The sequence below is a fragment of the Notamacropus eugenii genome, chromosome 4 (assembly GCF_028372415.1).
Source record: "Notamacropus eugenii isolate mMacEug1 chromosome 4, mMacEug1.pri_v2, whole genome shotgun sequence".
Classification (NCBI taxonomy): domain Eukaryota; kingdom Metazoa; phylum Chordata; class Mammalia; order Diprotodontia; family Macropodidae; genus Notamacropus; species Notamacropus eugenii.
Window position 1 is genome coordinate 149,588,724 of NC_092875.1, and position 22,614 is coordinate 149,611,337.

The 22,614-nt window shown below is 38.0% G+C and overlaps 1 protein-coding gene across 6 annotated transcripts in view; it reads right to left on the minus strand.

Annotated features, from left to right (window-relative positions):
- GRHL2 (grainyhead like transcription factor 2) overlaps positions 1-22,614 on the minus strand; it is a 225,755-nt gene that overhangs the window by 77,293 nt on the left and 125,848 nt on the right. For all 6 annotated transcript variants that reach the window (XR_011965814.1, XR_011965815.1, XM_072603364.1 and 3 more), the window contains exon 8: positions 16,653-16,747. Coding sequence is in view for 4 of the 6 variants with exons in the window: in XM_072603364.1 (XP_072459465.1) it covers positions 16,653-16,747 (95 nt within the window). In the remaining 2 variants the exon portion in view is untranslated. The remainder of the gene's footprint in view (positions 1-16,652; positions 16,748-22,614) is intronic.

The following is a 22,614-nucleotide window of genomic DNA, read 5'->3' on the forward strand; positions in this document are numbered from 1 at the left end:
CTGCCTTCTTCTGGCCAACCACATGTGCTAATTCAGTATTTGAGCATTTTAGAGATGATAAAACCTGTAGATGCTTCTGAGCTGGCCATTTGTGATGAACTCAGCTATTTAAAGGATAATGAAGCAATCCTCTTACCGGCTATTAATCAGGAAGACTTAGTGGACCTCCAAAAGGGAGTGACCCAGCTTTAGTTGCCTCTTCTCTTCCTAGTTGTAGACCATGTTAACATTATTTGGGTCCATCACTAGAAGGGTAAGAGGAGATGACTCTCTCTCCCATTCTGGTACCATGATGCCTTATTCTACATAGCAGGCAGAGTATGGGGACTCAGTTGGGAGACTTTGAGCCCAGGTTTCTGGCTGCCTCTTTTGCTTTATTCTTTAACAATAATTCTGAGATGACTATATTGAGTCTTAAGAGATGAATCCATGAGTTTGACCAAGAAGTCTTGGGTTTATCAGTTGGAGTTGACCGGTGGAACAGGAAGTTCCTGCATTGGAGAATATACTACCAACAGAAGGGAGAGTTCAATCTCTTGACTACCAAAAGACATGGACTTAGAGAGAATTCTTTAGACAAAGCAGAGTTCAAGTGAAATGTAAGAATGTTCATTCAGGAATCCTATGAAATGTTTCAGGTTTGGATTATTTTAAATCTAAGCCTCCTGGGGAAGCTATAGCAGTAGATATAAGCTATTGAATCCTGCTTTTAAGTCTTGCCATCAATGCATCCTTGGAGGTGTTGGGTTTGCTATGCATTGCCTTTTTTGTGAGGAAATGAATAGCTGTCCTATAATTTGTCCCTATTACTCACTGAATGCCTTTTGACTTTGCCCTTCACCTAGGGAGACCCTAGACATGGGCCAAAGAGAAACTTTTAGTAATTTCTCTCCAGGGTACAAAGGTAAGGATGGAAGGAGTCAAAGAATGAGAAAAGATGTATAACGTTTCTTTTAGGTGATCAAGATCCCCCATGGTTGAATCTGGTTAATACATGTAGAGGTCCAAAGTAGATGTGTTCCTTAGTGGATAGGGTAAAGTTCCAGTGTTCCAGCTCCTTGGGCCCAGCATAAGTTATTAGTGACAGAATGTATTCACATAATACTAAAGTATCAGCTTGACAATTGAGGTTTTCACATATATTTGATTTTCATAAAAGTCACTTGGGAGCCTTCACCCTCTCCATCTTTCATTCCATAGAAATAGAAAACAAAAGCCCCCAGAAAGAAATAGTTGTATAAAAGCATGTAATTGCATAGGACTGGGTGTGAAAGAGGAGGATGAGGATATGAGCAGCAAAGGAAAGGAGAACTAAGTTGAGCTTAAATTAGTATTTTGTAGTTCCTTGTATGTTATTCTGCATCGAGGACCTAAAGTAGCACAAAAATAGGTCATATGATCATAAAGTACTTAAATAATAAAATACATAAAGTGGTAAAGAATTTCAGAGGACAACTACATCACCCCATTTCCCCTTTTTACAGGTGAGGAGGCCATGGGGAGGTTAAGTGACTTTCTGAAGGTCACACAGATAGCAAGTGCCTGAGGTGGGATTTGAACCCAGATATTCTCAATTAAAAGTGTTGTTTCGATTGTATCATTGAGAAATGAGTGTGAGAGTGAGACTCAAGAGCTGGAAAGAGGTAAAAATCATAGCAAAGAAATAAAGGGAGAAAGCAAGAAAGAAAAAGAAAGGAAGAAAAAAGAACCAGAAGGAAAGAAAGAAAGAAAAAAGGAGAAGAAAGAAAGAAAGAAAGAAAGAAAGAAAGAAAGAAAGAAAGAAAGAAAGAAAGAAAGAAAGAAAGAAAGAAAGAAAGAAAGAAAGAAAGGAAGAAAGAAAGAAGGAGAAAAAGAAAGAAAGAGGAAGGAAGGAAGAAAAAAGAGAGGAAGGGTAGGTTTTGTAGTGACATGTTGATTTAAAGGAAGAGAACAGACTGTTTCATTGAAGTGATCATGCATGTAAAATGAAACTTCTTCCCCAAATACATACTCTGCTGACAGGGAGAGCAGAGGAAGCAATCCCTATTATGCACACCTGCCCATTCCTGTTGGCTAAAGTACAGGCATGACATAGGATGGGGAGGGAGCCTCTGGCTCGCTTGACTGGCAACAGCTGTTATTCCAACAAGCAGAAGCATTCCTACAGAGGCAATGTGCTGTTAATCATTGTTTGTAGCCAATGAACACAGAAGTTAGGAATAAGATGCCCTGATGAAATGAGATGTGGTGTCCTGAACACTTCCGTATTTGTTTGTTTGCTGGATTAATTCAATAAATATTTATTAACTACCTGCTATGTGAAAAAACGTGTGCCAGGTGTGAGGGAAGGAGCAGAGATTAATAAGATTTAATGCTTGACCTCAGGGAGGTCACATAAAATAAACACTTAACAAACCCAAGGCCCACAGATATGCATAATCTAGTAGAAACCTAGGTAGCCAGAAGCCTAGGCTGAAACACATGTAGCTGAGTCCTCATACCCTACCTGCCATGTGGGATCAGGCATCATGGTGCCTCTTGTCCTGCCACTGGACTTCGATGACTCTGGAGGAGAGAGTGACTACTTTATGCAACTCTGCCTCCCTTAAAACCAATTCACACACAAGCCAAGGCATCACTCTGTGATGTCATTGGTCATCTTCAAAAACAAAAGGTGAACAGCAACAATGGCCAGAGTGAACATGAGTCATTTCCCTTTATCCCTCCAGCAACAGACTCAAATTATATTAATGTGATCTACAGCTAGGAAGAGAATAGGCAACTGAGGTTGGGTCGCTCCCTTTTAGAGGTCCACTGAGTACTCCTGATAAGTAGGCAATAAGGGGGATTGCTTCATCATTCCCTAAGAACCTGAGTTGTTCTTTACATAGGTGGGCAGACTTTCTCTGAGGGGAAAAGTCATAACATGTTTTGGTCTAAGAAAATTAAAATATTTTAACAAATATCTGTTCTATAAACGCGTCTGTTAAATGACTTTTTCAAAAAAGGCCTTGGATAAGTTATGTCACTTCTCTGTATTAAATGAGAGAATTGGAATAGATTCTCTCTAAATTCATGTGCAGTTTCATTATATATCTTTTTAATTTTTTATATTCATTTCATTTTGAACTTAGATACAAAAAGATAAAAAAGAGCATTTCATGAACACAGCACAGCATGAGAAAGAGATTCGATATAAATCCATGAATTTCCATTTCACACCATGTACTTTTTTTGAAAAACCATATAATAAATACTAGACATCATTTGCTTGCTTTTCTGAGCTTTCTTCTAAGTTTTCTTTTGTACTTTTTATTTTTTCTCCATATTATGTATGTGTATATATGTTTCTGTTGAAATATATCAGAATTGTACTTCCATATCAGTTAGAAATGACTGGAAGGAAACTACTTCCACTTAAAAAAAAGTAGATAGAGCACAGACAAATCAATTGTGATTTCAACTGCAATTCTTTCCCATGGGTTTCATTTACTTTTAAAACTTATTCTTATCCATAACAAAGTGGAAGTTGTCCATCTTATAAAGACAATTCAATAGAGATACTGATAAAAGGGAAGTAACTCTTTTCCAAAGAATGCCCAAAGCTCACAGGAAATCAGATTGAAAATACCCAGATTATCCAACAGAACGACAGTATGACAATCTACAAAGCTTTGCTTATTGTTTGAAGTTTGGACTTCACTGGCTTTAAATAACACTTCTTGAAAGTAAGTTATCCCAATTTTTTTTGAATTGTGCCTTTAGTATCCCTATATGCGGCAGATTCGATATGAGGGGAAACTAAGGTCTTCGTAGTCACTAGTCCAAGCTTTTGTTTCACAGAAACAAAATTTCTAATTCACCTTTGCCCTCACAAATACCTTCTCTAATTATGATCTACACTAAAAAAGAGACAAAGTCTTGTCATTATTAGTTCTTGTCTTAGATTTACTGTAGAATATCTCAAGAGAAGACAAGGTTAGCACCTTTAGAAGCATGTCTCAAAGGAGTTTTTCATTAAAATTTTCATTAAAATGTTTTAAGCCAAATAATGTGATGTAATACAATTCAGAAATACTGCAACTTAGTCTTTATGCTGGTAAATGAAGAAATTCACACAGAAATAGTTCATTTACTCTAATTTACCACCATTGCTAATAACACCGTGATTTAAAAAAAACCAACGCAAACTTTCCCAATTGGGAAGCCCCTTATTCGATGCCCAGCCTCCAATCTATAAATGTAACAACTCCCAGTTTAAAAAGGCAAGGAAGATCACCAGAGAAACTGGAAAGAAATATGACTAGGTAATGTTCAGTGACTAGGTAATTGTTCACAGTTGTTTGCATTGAGAAGAGGGATAGGAAGTTCTCAAGAAGAACATTCTGATTATTCAAACACAAACTACTATGAGACCATTTCAACTCTGACTTTGTTTCCCCACAGTATAGCATAGTACCAGGCATGGAGTAAGTATTTAATAAAATTTTGTTGACTGATTGACTGATGAGGAAGATAAGAGGAGGTCATCTAAATAGAAAAGGGAAATTCATTGCCAAATTCCTGTTTGAAGACAGCATGTACAGGAGATATATGTAAAAAACTGGATGAAGCAAGAGTAGATAACCAAAGATAATAGGATGATTAGGACTTAACATCCAGCCTCACACAATGGCTAGGAGATTTGGGGCTAAAAGTTACTTAACCTCTCTAATGCTTATCTGCATTGGGAAACTGGAGACTCTTCCTTGGGAGTTACTTATCTCAATGAAAAGATAGTTCTGGTAATGATAGTAATAATGAAAACAATAACAGCAAACATAGAAACCATGTGAAATAATGGAAATAACTCTAGTCTTTGGGACCTGGGTTCAAATCCTGTCTCTGGTATTTAACACTGTATAAGCCTGAGTAGGTCATTTAACTCGACTCCACACTTGTTCAGTTGTTTTGGTTCTGTTCAACTCTTCATTGACCCTATTTGAGGTTTTCTTGGCAAAAATGCTGGAGTGGTTTGCCATTTCCTTCTCCAGCTCATTTTACAGATGAGGAAACTGAAGCAAACAGGGTGAAGTGATGTGCCCAGGGTCACACAGCTAGTAAGTGTCTGAGTAAGACATTTGAACTCAGGAATATGAGTCTGATTACAGGTCCACTGTGCCACCTAGTTGCCTTTTAACTCCATATGATCTGGGCTAATCTGCCAAATCATATATGCTGCTGATCAGCATTGATAGAGGAAGTTCCTGCCCTGGGAGAGTCCCACATTAAAAGAAATCACAGTTCTTTTAATGTCACCTTATTATAGACCGTTATGATTTTACAAGGTGCTTTCCTTATAACAACCCTATGTTGTGGTTAGTGAATATATTAGCATTCGCATTTTGCAGATAAAGTGACAAACTCAGAAGGGTAAGGTAACTTGCCCTCAGTCCCACAGCTAATATCTGTGAGCCAGAGACAGGCAATTAACCCAGATCATCGGATTTTGCCTCTTTGATAAGTGGCACAGTCATAAAGAAAAACATCAGGAAGGTTAAAATTAAATGAGATTCAAATGAAGACTGAATGAAAAAATATTTATAAAAAGCACACAGTAGCTGCTAGATAATTGCTTGTTCCCTTCTTGCTCCCTTTAAAATTTAGTAAGCACTGAAGCTTGAGTTTAGTGGCAAATAAAAGGAATTTCTTAAAAGCTAGGTTGGAGGCTACCAGAATGGGAAAGAACTTCTGTTTAGGGGAAGAGGTCAGAGCAATAACACTCCAATTTTGCTTCCATGACAAATGAAAATAATCTTCAGAATAGGAAGGGAGGAAGAAAAATGCTCAACAAAGAAGTGGAACCAAAACAAGTAAAGAAAAGTAAGTTAAATAAAGAGCACCTAGCTTCCCTTTGGGACTTAAAGTCACTAGGGTAAGCATAACATTGAGTACAGGGAATCCCACTATAGTCTGCCTTGACCCAGTCATATTTGTAGCACTGTGCTCAACACTGAGTAATAGAAGGAAAATTGGTCATAGGGTGATCGTATCATGATCTGGAAGGGATGGTCAAGTCCAATCCCTCCATTTTACAGATAAGGAAACTGAGGCCAATGGAGGCTAGATGACTTGTCCAAGATAATAATAGTATTAAGTTGCAGAGGTAGAATTTAAACCTAGTCCTGCTGACTCCAGAACCAGTGCTTTGAGATCACAAAGGATAGATACACAAAGGAAATCAAGAAAACAGGATTGAAGGAATTAGGTCTTTTCAGTCTGAAAGAGAGAATGCTTAAGGCGGATATGATAGCAGTCTTTAAGTATGTAGAGGATTGTGATGTGAAAGAAGTGTACGACCTATTCTGACAAAGACCCAGAGAGAAGTACTCGGATACATCAATGGGTGAAAATTGTTGAGAGGCAGATTTTGGTTAAACATAAGCAAAGCCTTCCAATAACTGGGGAAGTCACTCAATCTCTTAGTACAACTGAGCAACTAAGATTATAATTTATAAAACAGTTGCCATTCAACTTTAGTAAAGGTGTTTCTTTACTACTTACTGGGAGTTCCTTACATGAATGGAATCACAGATTTGGATTTTTAAAGGGAGAGGTGGGGCACTTTATAACAATTAGAACTTGAAAAAATAAATGATTGCCTGTGGAGGGAGAAAAGGAATGTCCTCCCTCTTCACAACTTTCCCCTTACCATGGAGGGTACCACCATCTTTCCAGTAATCCAGATTTACAACCTTGGTTATCCTGTTCATCTTCTTACTTGTACTCCCCACACACAATCACACAGTCACCATCCTAGTTCAAGGCCTCATCATCTCTTCCCTGGACTATTGTAATAATCTTCTATCTGGTCTCTCCTTCCCTATTGAGTCTCCTTATTGAATTCATTGTCTGCTCAGCTGCCACTGTGATTTTTTTTAAAGGTCTAACCATGTCACACTACTATTCAACAAACTCCAGTGGCTTCCTATTACCTGTAGGAATAAATATAAAATCTTCTGTCAAACCCGTCCCCTTACTGTCTTTCCAGACTTCTTACACCTTACTTCCCTCCTAACATTCTATGATCCAGCTACAAGGGCTGATTTGCTTTTCTCACAGACAACATTCTATCTTCTTTCCAAATTTGTGTTGTTGTTGTTTTTAATCAGCTATCCCCCATGCCTGGATTTGCTACATTATCATCTGTGCATTTTGGCTTGCTTTAAGACCCAGAACAAGGTAGGTCCAAGATGGCAAAGTAGAAGGATAAAGCAGAGTGAGCACCCCACCTCCAACTCCTCCAAACAGATCTAGAAAACATTACAACCCAAATTCTGTTTGAGAAGTCCAAGAAAAAAATCAGTGAATCATTTTTTTCCAGCCCAGATCAGTAAAGAGAGATAGAAAAGTCAGTGGATACTGGTCATGTGAGTGAACACATAGCATCATAGTCCAAGGAGAGGCTATGCACCAGGTCAAGAAGAGCTCTAAGATCCAATAATAAAGGGACCTAGATTTATTTAGGATTCAGGAGCAAAGACCAATAAGCAGTTCTGATACTCACTACCTAGTTTTGTACCACAAATTCAGGGTGGATTGAGTAGGGGACCTGAGCCAAGGGTTGGTGTCTCAGGGTGAGGAGTGGTCACAGACTCTAGTCTGTTTATCAAGTAAAGAGCAAGTTTAGAAGTAAGCAGCAGGTGTATAGCTCTGGGCCCAAGAGTAGAGTGGGGTCTCAGTTTCAACTTCTAGAATACTCGGAAGCCTACAGAGGAATGACCAGAGCAGAATACTATCCCAAAGGGAAGCCTACAGTTCTGTCACTCAGAACTAATAGAGCACTCCAGTTGCCTGATGGTGGATGAATCCAGCAGCAATCTAATGGGACTGCAAATGAGGCAAGCCTGCAGATCTCTTGCTCATACCCAAGCACAAATCAGGAAGTTACAGAACTCAGACCAGGATGGAGGGGAGGTAGGTGGAAAGAGGGAAGTAATGATCAGATATTGTCCTGGATCAGACCACTTTGGGAACACTGAAAATTTATAGGTCCCTTGCCTAAGGTGCACCTAAGATCCTAGAATAATGCAGCACTCAATACCCCAAGAAAGCAGCAACAGAACCAGCTCAGATATTTACACCTGATCCTAACATCAAAACCAAAGTCAGAAAGTACATTGGAAAAATGAGTAAAAAAAAGAAAGAAAGAAAGAAAAAACAATTCCACCATAAAGAGCTATTAAGGTGATTGGAGTGCTCAAGGTGTAAATGCAAAAGAAGAAAATGACTCCAAAACATTTATAAGCAAAGCTTCAAAGAAAAATACAGCTTTCAATTAGAATTACTGGAGGAGAGAAAGCAAAAGTTTTGTAAAAGGTTTTTAAATGTTTTTATAAATGAAATGAGAGCACTAGAGGGGAAAAAGGGAAAAGAAATGAGAGTTATAGCAGAAAGAACTGGAAAGAGAATGAATAGTTTGGAAAAAGAAGTACAAAATTTTGCCCAGCAACAAAGTCTCAGAAAATTACAATGAATGAAGTAGAATCCAATGACTCCATGAAACAACAAGAAATGTTAAAGTCAAGTCAAGACTGAAAAGAATGGAAGAAAATGTAGAGTATCTCATGGTAGAAACAAAAACAAAACAAAACAAAACTGGAAAACAGAGTGAGAAGAATTAATTTTAAAATCACTGAAATTTGTTTTCCTTGACTACACATGTTGGCTACAGAGGCTGCATTTTTCTTTCTTTCCCAATAGGTTTGGAGGTGGAAAGGAGGAAAGGTATGATTTTACTGACTGAAAAATAATTAATTAAAAAAAGAGCACAAACCCCTTTTCCTTGACTTTCCTGATCCCTCCCCCCATTTACTGACTTCCCTCTGAGATTACCTTTCATTTATACTGTATGTATCTTACATGTAAATAGTTATTTGAATGTTGTCTCCCCCTTAGAATGTGGGCTCCTTAAAGACGGAGACCACATTGCGTTTTTGTCTTAGATTGCCAGTGCTTAGCACAGTGCTTCACTAATGCTTGTTGCCTGTCTGTCTGAACCTGTCACTGGATTTCTTCAGGCAGAAGTCAATAGGTCCATCTTTTGGTGATGATACTGGGGGGAAAATTCATGTCTCAGGTAGGAGTTAACCTTGTTGTCTTCTGGGGACCTCTTTCAACTCTAAGAGTCTATAATTTTATGTCAGGCTGGAAAACACCAGAGAACATTCCAGCTTTGCAACTTACTGCCTGTCTGACTTCAGGCAAGTTACTTTTCCTCTCTGGATCTCAGGTTCCTCATCTACCAAAGAAGGAGGCTATGCTGGATGATCTCTAAAATCCCTCCCAGTTCTGTGAGACTACATGCTTACAAACCTGAGAGTGGAAGAAAGAAAACATTGGATAAAATTCCATTTTGGTGAGTGAAAAATATCAGTGATGCAGGAATATAGAAGTCGGGTTTTGGTGCATTTTCATTTGATAGAGGCAACCCTGGAGGACCAAGATGGAGAGGAACTAAAAAAGCATTCCTGGAAAGATGGCTTTTCCAGTCTGAAGCAGCTTATCAGTCATGAGAAGGGTGGGGCACAGGACCAAATTGGGGGGAAAAACTGATATGGAATTACTATGAAAGGACACAAAGAAGGTGCTTGTTCCTTGGATTTTGCGAAAAAGCTCTAAGTAGCATCTTACTACTGTGGTAATGTCTCCTCTTTGGGCATTCTGTCTGGGTCATATAAGAGAGGTCTTTGTAGCACTGAGGTTAGTTTAATCTTGAAATTGTTGTGAAGGGAGTAAATGACATTGGATAGAAACAATGGGTCCAGTTTTAAGAATATCCTTAGAAATCCGGAAGAAAGGAGAGTCTGTAATTAGGGTTTGAAGCTTCCCTGCTCTCTGAGATGATGTCATTTCCAAGTGAAAAAGGAGCCTTCAGTGAGAGGAATCTGAGCCTGCCAGTCTTTAATAGCTCAATAGGGTCTTATGTGAAGAATTCCCTGTCTTTGGTATTAATGAACAGTCAACAACTTTTTTTTTTAATGTGAGTTTGTTTATGGGGGACAAAAATATAAGTCTTTTAAATGAAAGTCTTAGGGAGCCATGTTACAGAGGAAAGCTTCCACTGGAATCACAGAATTGCAGAACTGAAGTTATTTCAAGGAGGGGAAGATGTCTTCTTCTTACTATCCCCTGGACACTTTGCATATGGAATGAGCTTGATAAATGTTTGGTGAACTGACTTGTGATTTCTGAGGCTCAACTCTAAAACTCTAGAGTTCCATGTTCCTTCCATCTCCATATTCAATTATTTATGACTAAAACAGACAATCTTGCCCCAACATCCTCACTTTACAGATGAGGAAACAGAGGTCCAGAAAGTTTCCATATTTTGCCCGATATCACTTAGCTAAGACTAATAACAAGAACTGTCAGGTATATAAAAGGATGATTTTCAACACATCTTCCTCAAAATAACACTATGAGGAAGAGAATGGAAGTATTATCACCCTCATTTTACAGAAGAGGAAACTGAGAATCAGAGAGGTTAAATGACTTGCCTTTGATCACATGGTACCTAACGCAACATCTGGCATATATGTTGTTTTTGTTCAGTCGCTTCCAGTTTGGCTCTCTGTGTACCCATTTGGGATTTTGTTGGCAGAGATACTGGAGTGGATTGCCATTTCTTTCTCCAATTCATTTTATAGATGAGAAAACTGAGGCAAACAGAGTTAAATGACTTGTCCAGGGTTGCACAGCTAGAAAGTATCTGAGGTCAGATTTGAATTCAGGAGGTTGGGTCTTCTTGATTTCAGGTCTGGAACTCTGTCCACTGCACCACCTAGCTACTACCATACTAGGCACCTAATAAATTCTTTTTTGAAAGAACTGAATGAATAAAATGTTGGAGGCTGAATGTAGAACCCAAGTCTTCTTCACTTTAAGTTCATTATTCCTTTTACTACATCATGTTGCCTGATATCCAAATAAGTGTTGTCCTCAAAACAGATTCTTTGGGAGAGTAACCATTCATTCAAATATTATTTTCATTACTCACAGCATTTTTGAAATTCTTAGATGGGAACTATCTTCAGAACCATGCAACAACAGTCTCATTGCATTTTAGTCAAACCTAGTCTGGGGGATAAGGGAAGAAAGAAGGGTTGACTTTAAATATTTAAAGTTGTTTGTTTAATATTTTTTTAAATCTGTTTTCTTAGTGCTTTTGTCTTCACCACAGTCATTTCCCACTCTCTACCCATACCTAGATTTTAAGCAAAAATTATATTTTGCAGCTTGATCTTCCTCCTTAGTATTTAAATAGCTAGCATTTATACAGCACTTTCAAGTTAGCAAAATACTTTAAAAATATAAACTCGTTTGAACCACACAACAACTCTGAGAGGTAGGTGCTATTACTATCCCCATTTTATAGATGAGAAAACTGGAGAAAATAAAGGTCATCTGAAATAAACCAGGGTTACATAGCTAGTAAGTGCCTAGTCACATTTTCCTGACTCTGCATCCAGAGCAAGAAGTATTCCAACTCAGAGCTGGGGAAAACGAGTGAAAATGCAGGTAATACTGGAATGAGTGGCCAGGGAGGCTATGTCACTGGGGGATGCCAGATTTCTGTAACTAGCTAGATGATGTAAATAGTGGGAGGGGAAAAGATTTAGCATGAAGAGAAATTTACTGCCTATGGAATATGCATTCCAGAGGGCACAGTGGAAGGGGAAGACAGTGATCTACAGAGATTCAGAAAAACTGGGAAATAAAAACTGGAAATAACCATACGACTTCAAATCATGGAAAACAATAATCTCAGGGGTATTTAAAATTACATATAAGCTCAAAGGGCAATGGAAAAGCACATGATGAACAAAAATAGGCTACAATGTACTATTAGCAATGACTTGCACATGAAAAGAGTCTGAAAGTCTTTACTGAGGACACATGATAAAAAAAATGGAGATGAATTAGTGATGTAGCAAGAATGAACTGCAACATATAGAAATCTGATACTGGCAACCCTGAGATATTAAAAGAATGAAAGAAAAGTCTTGGGTAGATCTTCTAAGTGGGATTGAGGCAGGGTTATAAGAAACATGGGCAGGATTCATATGGGATGAGCAGGCTTAGAATGGATGGCATCTATATCAGACATAATGAATATGTATATAATATGTAACATAACTATCAAAGGTAGACAGAACCAACAGTTTTCTTCCTAATTCCCATTATCTTAACCATCACTCTAATTCTTAAGGTGGAAAGAGGACCTAAGGAACATATTCCACTCTAAATACTGAATAAAATTAGAGTAAGTAACATTTTAAGAAATTTTTTGCTTCTTCCCAGAGGAACTCAAGGCACTTATATTTAGATGTTAGCAATGAAATTAGAAAAGAAAGCAAATGACTTTGGGGGAAAGTACTACAATATGAAAATCACACCCAATTCTAATATAAGGGAGGGAGATTTTCCATCTGCTTCCTGCTTTATTATAAATCTATTTTCTTTCTACTTCCAGATTGTATTTTTATAGAATACATGCTATGAAGTCAATAACATTTTAAGGAAAAGCTTTTGGTTCTGCTAATGAAAAACTCTCTCATTCTCCTTAATAAGATGTTTTTAATTTTTCTAAATCCCTTATAGGAGTTTGGAGAAAAGTTTTCCGTGGCCTTTTATTACATATTGATTCAAGGACTACTTGCAACTGCAAGCACCAAGTATTAGTCACTATGAATGTATGAAACACACGCTATTGGTCAGAGCCAGGATAAGCAAAGAAAGAGAAACAAACAACATAAACCTTCCTCCACTGCCACATACTAAAGCATATGGGCACATAAACTTGTTTGCTGTGAAAAATAAATTGCACAAGACTGAAACAATAAAAATGAGCCAAGTAAATCATCTGACATAATTTTCTGAAGGTTTCCAAATGTGCCCCACCCCTCCCCCAACTCCAAGAGGGACAAGTCAGAACTAACTAAAACGCAGGGTCCCTAATTAACTTTTTAATCATTTGTCCCATGCAAATTTTCCCTCCCCTACTTTTTAAATTTTTTAATTTAGTGAGCAGAAAACAAAAAAAAGGATGCCTTCTGATATTTTTAAGTTCAGTTTTAAAAAGAAAAGCTGCATCCTACTGCTTCCCTTGATTGTTAAACCTGATACAGAAAATCTTTATCCAAAGATTACCCAAACTCTATTATAGGTTTCAAATTTCATGAACCAAATTGAATAGCGAATCCTTGAAGCATTTATAACAACACACTTTTTTTTAAAAAGAAGAGCATCTTGCCAGGTCTGCCCACTGATATTATAAGTGTACCTGACTTTGCTGAATGGGCATGATCCCAAGAAAAAAAAAGTGCAAATCAGAACTTTGTTTTGTTTTTTTAATGCGCAGAAGAAGCTAGTTATTTGAGTGAATCCTTGATTACGACCTCTGCAAAACAGAGAAACCTGTTGTAAAGTAAACATTTACCCATGGAGGCAGTGTGGTAGAGTGGAAAGGGTAGCAACTTGTAGTCTTGGGACTTCAAGTCAAATCCCAGCTTTGATATTTACTGCCTCTGTGAATTTGGGTAAGTAAAAGCTAACATTTATATCACACTTATGTTCCAGGTACTGTGCTAAGCTAATAATTATTATCTTATTTGATCCTCATAACAATCCTCAGAGGGTGCTATTATTATCCCCATCTGACAGATGATGAATCTGAGGCAAAAATGCTAAGTGAGTTGTCCAGGATCACACAGTTAATGAGCATTTGAGGCCAGATTTGAACCCAGGTCTTCTTGACTCAAAGCCTAGCACACTAGTCACTGTGCCACCTAGCTGCAAGTCATTCTTTCTCTCCGGGCCTTATATTCCTTATCTGCAAAATGAGAGGGATGAACTAGATATAGTTCTCTAATGACCCTTTCTATTTTGATCTAACCATTCTCTATGACCAATCTGTTCTCTGGTCTTTGCCACCATGCATTAACTACCCTCTCCCTCTGCCCCAGTGGTCCTCATGGTTGAGTTCTTCCTGGAACCTCCATTTTGAAGAAGGCCCCAGACTAGTAATACCCAATTCTCCAGGATTTGCTACCATGTCCCCACCCCATCTTCCTCCCACTTTCCAGCATTTTTACATTTTGCCTTTCCCTGTTAGAATTAGTTTCCTTGAGGGTAGAAATGATTGATAAATACTTGTTGACTGGCTCTATGACTTCTTTTTATAATTTTAGATTTTCACATATGGGACTTACCTGAAACAAGATTTACCTACGCTTTGATATGTTCTTTTATGTGTGGAGAGATATGATTTGAATAGTATCAAAAAACCCATCTGCTTCAAAATAATCTTCCTCTCTTATCCATCATGTTTTCTAAAATTTCTATTATTAAAAATTAGTCATTCTTATGGACTAAGTAATTACCTTTGGAAATTCCTTATTAAGTGATGAAGAATAATCTAATTGGGGCCATAGCTAGCATAAGGTGATGGAAATAATAGGGTGCCAAAATTTAGAAGGAGCTAAAAAAATCTTTCCCATAACATGCTGACTCTCTCCAGCATCTATACTCCTAGCTCCTGATCATCCTACCCCACTTTTCCCTATAGCCCCCGGTCTTCCAGCAAAGTAGAAACCTCATAATGGTCCAGGAGGTGCTTCTTCCCCTTGGAAGCCTCCCCTAGATGAGCTTTGCCCTACACCCCTTTAGCATCAACCCCTCTGCCCCTTCTCTTCAAAGACAAACAATTCTAGTTACTGCTATGAGAACAATAGACAATCTATTACCCCAATTTGTTCTTGCATATCTGACTCTATGTGAGCCCATGGACTTGTCCATGGGGTTTTCTTAGTAAAGATACTAGAGGGAGTGGTTTGCTATTTCTTTCTCCAACATGTCCCATTTTACAAAAGCAGAATTGAGGCAAATAGGGGTTAAGTGACTTGCCCAGGGTCATACAGCAAGTAACTGTATGCAGCTGAATTTGAACACGGATCTTCCTGACACCAGGTCCAGTGCTCCACTGTACCACCTAGCTGCTCCACAACAGCAGGGATTAATTCACTATCTAATTCATCATCTAAAAGATATCAAAGTCCAAATGTAGTGAGCTTCCTCAAAAATAAATCTGATTATTAAAGAAAAAATAATGATTGCAAAGGAGAGGTACATGAGAAAAGCCCAGAATATAGAGACAAGGTGGCACAGTAAGTGCTGCCAGGGAGCTCAGACTAATGCCTCTTGGGTCATGAAAAAAAACTGAAAAGAATCTGAAGGAGTTGAGCAAAATAGATAGCAAGAGTATGGTAGATACAGTTTTCCTAAGCTATCCTTTTGTCTGTGGTCCACTCTATACCAGTGTTACAAAGTGTGCTTTGCATAGAACAGGTGCCTGACTAATGTTTGCTGAAATAGGAACATTCAGTCACTGGAACACCTTAGTATATTTCTCCAGGGGCTGCCATTACTTATTTTGGAGATTGTCTTTCCTGGGACTATAGCCACTGTCTATACGCAATGAAATAAGACACTGCAATTCATGTTTTTTTTATTTCATGCCCTTAAAATTTCAAATGTTTCTTCCTCTCAAGCATCCCTCCCTTGTTCCTAAACAATAGCACATTGAATGAGTTATTGGGCTGTTCTTCTCATTTGTTTTAAGACAATTCTCCCTACAAAAGGCTAGTCATTTAACATTCTTATGGAGACTACAGCAGGAGTAACCCAGCACATGATATTACCTTCGGTTCCAATTAGAGATTGTCCATAGAACAGTAAGGAATTCAGAACCATGAACATCGAGGTGGGAGGGAACAGAAGGAAACAAGATAATTGAATATGATGGTGAAATGTACAATATTCATGAAATACTAGAAGGAAATTCAGGTACCCTCAAGTAAAGTGTCAGACTCAGCTAATATGTTGGTTAGTTTTGCAGAACTGCTTTTTTTTTCTTATAAATGATGGCTATTTGGGGAGAGAGAGACAAATGATTGTAAATAAAAATATATAATTTTTAAAATCTAAAAAAGGATATTATTTTAACATATAAAAAGAGCACAAAGAAAAAATACTAGCATTCAAGAAAAAGAGAAAAGTATTAAATGAGCAATGAGGAAATACTCGGAGGAGTTCTCTTCTAGCCACAGGGCACCACACCCTGTGAAGGGAAGAAAAGCAGCCCATCTCCCTCCTCCCAGGTTCTTTGTTCAAACTAGACTGGTGTCTTAATTGAGTAAAATATCACTCCTCCACAGCTGGCAAATTACACACATTTTGAAAAATGCCCACAAGGGTGTCAGAGTGATTGTGCCCTGCTACAAGAAGAATACCTAGCAATGTACTTAGTTAAGCCTGGCCCAGCTTGGAGCCCCCACATAGAGTCTGGTGACTTGGGAATCTGGGGTGTGGATCTGCTCTCATGGGGGAAGCAGATCTCCTTTTCCACATCATCATCCTCCACATAAAGGACGATGAAGTACTGCGCTGCAAAAGGCATGACAATGAGCCAACTTCCTATTCTACTGGAAGACCCTTTTACCCCATTGGGCCTTTACAATGGCAACATCTACAGCCACCTTCTCCAGGTAAGAAAAGGAGCCTTTGAATTCCTACAAAAGAATGAGCCAAGACTGAAGTAATCGATCCCAGCCAGTCTGGACACTTTTACTTACTTTTGCCTCTTCGTTGACATCCCAGGTGAAAGAAACAGCATTGTATGCAATTTCCTCAATGTTTCCAATTGTATTAAAACTTTCCTTGTAGTCAGCTGTAAAACACACACACAAAGATTAAACAAAATTTGAAGAGATGCTTTGTATCATTGAATTCTGCGTCACTCTTCCATTGTCTATTCTTGTCTCCATGGCAACAAGAAAAGGATTTTGTTCTTGGTGATATTTCATTATTGCTAATATTCTACAAAAATGGTAAACACATTGCACTATTAAGGAATATAATGAAAGCAAAGCAATATTCTTAGCCAATTTTTATTAGTTTTACTTCTTCACTCTAGGTTTTTATTATGAACGGTGAAGGTTTTCTATTCTTCTTCGACCTTGGATTTGCCTCCATAGCTACCACTCATGCTGCAACTCCCACTCTCTTGCAAGCCCCATATGGATTTCTTGGATGAACCAACTCTGGAGAACCACAGTCTCTTAGAGCCCGAAGGGGGTCTTAGAAATCATCCATCCCAATTCTTTGTTTTCACAGATGAGAAAACAGAGGTTCTGAGCAGTTAAGTGATTTGCCCAAGTCTAAGGTCACTCAGTTTAGATAATGGAAGAGCCAAGACTTTGGTCTTGCTCTCCTGCTTCCCAGTCCAACACTATTTCCAGCAACATTCCCTCCCAACCAAGTTTGTGTTCATGTGTACCATCAGGCCAGCTGCATCATATGAGATTGTAGGCATATAAGGCTTCCCTGACCAAAATAATTTTGCAATAGTATCTTTATATTGTATTACATATAATTATATATTATATAACATCTTTGTTATATAATATGTATTCTATTTATACTATATAATTTTATAACTATATTAATTATATTTTATTTTTCATAATTTTTATATTTTCTTATATTTTATATATAATATGATGTTTTATAATTTTTACATTTTATTACATATTATAATAAGATGTTATATTACATATAAAATATATATTATATATACCATACCATATTATATATAAAATATTTTATATATTATATTTTATAATTATATTTATTATATTTTAATAAAAACATATAATATTTATATTATATAACGTCATAACTATGTTCCACTACAATGCTATTCACTCAATCACCAATGTGGCTCCTAATGAACTATGACCCTTTTAACATCATTTTACCTAACATTGTATTGTCATGGAATCAATGAAAACACTGAGTGGGATATTCCTGAGGATTCAAGAAGTAAGAAGAGAATGACATAAGAGCACTGCACCCTGACTCAGGAAGATGTAGTTTCAAGTCAGAGCTCAGCGACATGACCTGCGCAAGGTTCTAAGCCTCCCGTGTGTAAAATGGGGATAATAACTATTCCTGTCTTTCTCCCATTTGATCCTGTTGTGAAAATCAAATGAAATAATATATATATATATAATGTATACAAATGAAATAATATATACAAATGTATACAATGTATATGTAATGTACATATAATATAAATGAAACAATGTATATAGAAACATTGTGAAGTACCATCCAACTGGCAATTCTTATAATTATGGCTACCACTAGAAATTGTAGGAAAAGAAAATATTCAGGGTTAGATAAGATACAAAGCAAAGAAGACACTCTCCTTCTCTCCTGTGACATGAAGAATTAGAACACAAAAACCTTTCAATTTCATCATAAAGCAAGTCTTTGCTTCTGATATCAGGGCTTACTTTGATCCTGAGTTGGCTAAGCCTCCAGGCCAGCTTTCCCTGGGACCAGAACTTTAAGGTTTTCTAGGGAGCAATACTTAATTCTAGGAAAGTAGTTGCTGATTCTTACACTGTCTGGCTTTGCAGAGATTCAACTCATTCCTGTTCTTATTTTACTTACATCCTTTTAAAACTATTATAGCAAAGAACTAAAGAAACTGTTAAGACCCCAATACAAGGTAGTAACCCAGGAAACAAGGAAATAAGTGGCAAATTTTAAAATGAAGATAAAAACCAATATGGAGGAGCCCAACCTTCATAAGGGAAATCATGATGCTTGGTATACTCCCTTTCCTTCTTCTGGGTTGCTTCCCCTGAAATACTCTACCTTTTTCCTTTTAAAATACTATTGCTCTAAATCTAGGACAGACAAGAGAGAGAAGTTAAAAATAAAGACAGTATCGCAGAAAGGATAGCTATTCCAAGGTTCTCCCATCCTTCATGTTCCTGAGAGGTTGTCCAGAAATTAGAGGCTAATGTGGAAAAGAAGATACAACTTAATAACACTTTGCATTCAGCTACAATTTTCTATTTTCCAAAGTATTTTCACATTCATCATTTTCTTTGATCCTCAAAACAACCTTCTGACAGGTACAGCGGATGTTATGATGGTTGGTTAGTTGGCTGCTGTCCTTTCTCGAAGGGGACCAAAATGACATCACCATGATAAAGTGCAGCTTCAGTGTGTATGACTGTAACTGATCAGACCAACAGAAGCTCGGAATGCTCTACCACAGATTGGGCACAGATAGTCCCTGTGAACACTGGGGTGGTTACTCCAAATTTGAGCATCCTATGTTTCCTCTGTGCTGTTTTAATTCTGCTTTGCTCATAGAGCACAGCACCCTTTCTGATGTGAGCATGCCATACGGAGAGGTCCTGTGCCAGTGTCTCCCATATCACACAATCAAATCCAAAGTTCTTGAGAGAGGCCTTGAGAGTGTCCTTGTATCACTTCTCCTGACCACCATGTGATCACCTGCCCCATGTGAGTTCTCCATAATATAGATGTTATGATATTCATTTTACAGATGAAGAAATTGAGGCAATACATTTTATAGATTCTTCCTTGTAACCATCTCTTGCATCTCTCCTTTTTCTTCATTCCCCACTCTGACACCATCCTCATCCAGTTTCTTATTGCTTCACACATGAATTTATTGCATTAAATTCTGATTTGGCCTCCCTGACTATAATCTCTCTCCTTCTAATATACCCTGAATAGTTCTTTCAGATTAATCATCTTTACACTACTGTGATCACAAAACTCCTTGTGCTCAAAAAACTAGCATGGGTTCCCTGCTGCCCAACCTATCAAGTCTAAAGTTGACTTTCAAGCCCCTCTATGATATTATAACCCCTTATGTAGTCAATGTTATGTCCTCCTACACCCCAGCATATCTTTTTCTCTTCATGAACAAAGGTGCTTTACAATCCCACAATTAGATCATTTGTATTCCTATATTTGCTCACATTGATCAACTAACCTGCCCCTATCCCAAACACACAGACTCCTAGCCTGCCCCAGCCCTTGCCAGTCTTTGGAAGTTCACCTAATCCCATCACCTCCTTGAAGCTTTTCTTAGTTCTCCCAACCCAAACTGACCTCCTCTTTCTCTTTTGTATAACTTGTATGACCCATTCTCTGAAGTTTTATATTTAATTATGTATCCTATCTTGTAGCAGTTACTAATCATTTTGTATGCAATTATCCTTATCTCTCTGGCTGGACTGCAAATTCTTTGGAGGCAAAATCTCATTAAGTACTTACACTTCCATATCATTCATAACAACCAGCAGCAAATACTTGTCAAGTCAAGGCAACCAGCATTTCCTTTGTGTCTCCCATGGGCCAGGCACTGGGCTAAGCCCCAGAGATACACAGAAAAGCAAACACATTCTTTACCCTCAAGGAGTTCATGTTCAAATGGGGGATACAACATGCAAACAACTATGCACTTGCTCATTATTTTAGTTATGGTTCTGGCTGCCATGGGAAATTCAGCCAAATCATTCAGAGAACTATGTGAAATGACTGGAAGGCATCTTTTTAGGGTACAAACAGATAGCTCTGAGCCCATCATCCAAGAAGAGTTGGGTGGATGATTTGTTCCTAAATTTATTATCTTACAGAAAGGCAGTGTGGTGTAATAACCTTAGAGACAGAGTAAATTGGAGGTAATCTCAGAGGGAAAGCACTAGTATGGAGGAAGACAAGGAATATTCATTGCTGAAGATGGTAGCCATCTCTAGCATGAGAGTAGGAGGCAGGAGGGAGGGAAGAAAAAAAGGAAAAAAAAGAAATTAACATGATCACTTTATTATACATTTAAAAGGAACAGCAAATTGTACATAACAGATTTGCTGTCTCATGTGCAATCATCTTTTTTATTACACTGTTATAGAAATGCTTGTTTTATTCTATAAATTAAAAATAAAATTTTTAAAAAAGGTGCAATTCTAGCTGAGACTTAAAGGAAGCCAGAAAAGTCAGGAGGATGCAAGGGGGGCAATCATTCCTGGCTTGGAGATATCCAATGAAAATGAATGGAGTAGAGAGACAGTTTCTTGTGCAAGTAAGAGCAGGAAGGTCATAGAGTCACTGGATCAGAGAGTACATGAAGGGAAGTAAGGGGTAAGAAGACTAGAAAGTTGAGAAGTTACCAGGTTATGAAGGGCCAGAGGATTTTATATTTGATCCTGGAGGTGATGGAGAATCACTGGAATTGAATGAATGGGTGATGGAAGTGTGAGCAGAAATGACATGGTCAGTCCTTCAGGACTGATCTATTACTTTGGTATTGAATCAAGGATGGACTAGAGTGGGGAGAGACAAGGCAGAGAGACCCAACTGGAAAACTCCTGCAGCAGTCCAGAGGAGAGGTGATGACAGCCTGTACTTGTTTGATTGCAATTACTTTCCTGGATTGACCAATTGTCAGTTGTAGTGAGTGATACAAATTGGACTGAATTTTCCTAATTCCTAGCTGAATACTCATCCAGCTACATCACATTTGCTGTGAGATAGCACAGTATGTTAGAGAGATAAAAAGGTATAGTGGACAGAGCACTGGAATCAGAGACAGAAAGATGTAGGCTTAATTCCTGCCCCAGAAATTTACTTACTATGTGATACTAATACAATCTCTTAAACTCCCTGTGACTCAGTTTCCTCATTGAATTCAATGACTTCTAAGGACCCTTCCTACTTTAAGTCTATAATTCTAAAATTATGATGGACTCTAATGGGAAAAAGTAAGGGTTTAATTTCCTCTATACGTTACCCAATGGTAAGATTTCAAAAACTCCCAATCATCTTTTCTGATTAAACTTGCAATCATTTTATCCTCAATTCCCATGTATCTGAGTAAGACCCATCATCCATCTAATCTAGTTTTATATCTAAATAGAATCTGAGGATGTTATGGAAATACATAAGATGTATATCAGTTCAAAGTTTAAAGATCGGAAATATTTCCCCAAATATCTTATTTTTCTTTGGAATTTCAGTGAAGCTTGTTAATCTGCAAATGTATCTAAACTTTAAAAAAATTACTTATGGGGGCAGAGCCAAGACAGCAGAGCAAAAGCAGAGATTTGCTTTAACTTCCCCCCAAAACCTTCTAAATATCTATAAAAAATGATTCTAAAGAAATTCTAGAGCTACAGAACTTACAAAATGACAGAGTAAAACAAATCTCCAGCCCAAGACAACTTAGAAGGTTTGCAAGAAGGGGTATATCACACCCATCTGGGAGAGGAGTACAGTCCAGCACAGGCTGGTCAGAGCAGGCCTCAGGGGACTGGATCACTGCATCTCTGGCAATTTCCAGATTTTTCAACCCCAAAACGTCAAAGATGGTGTAGTAGGTCAGTGGGAAAACTCTGTGGGACCTGAGTAAAAGAGGAAGGCAGTCTGGCTGGAGTCCAGTCCCAGCTCCAGTCCTGAGGTTGAAGTGGTTGTGGTGCAACAGTGGCAGCAGTGATAGTGGCTGCTTCCAGAGCTCTGGGCCCATAGACAGTGGGGGTTGAGTAGCTGATACAAAACTCCTGAAGCCTGGGACAGTACACCCACACCCACCTCATCCCCACCCACTGGAAGCAGAGTCTTACCTGAACAAAGAGTTAAAAAGTCAAGTATGTGGCTGGGAAGATAAAGTGATTGTGTAAAAAACTTCAGACTATGGAATCTTACTTT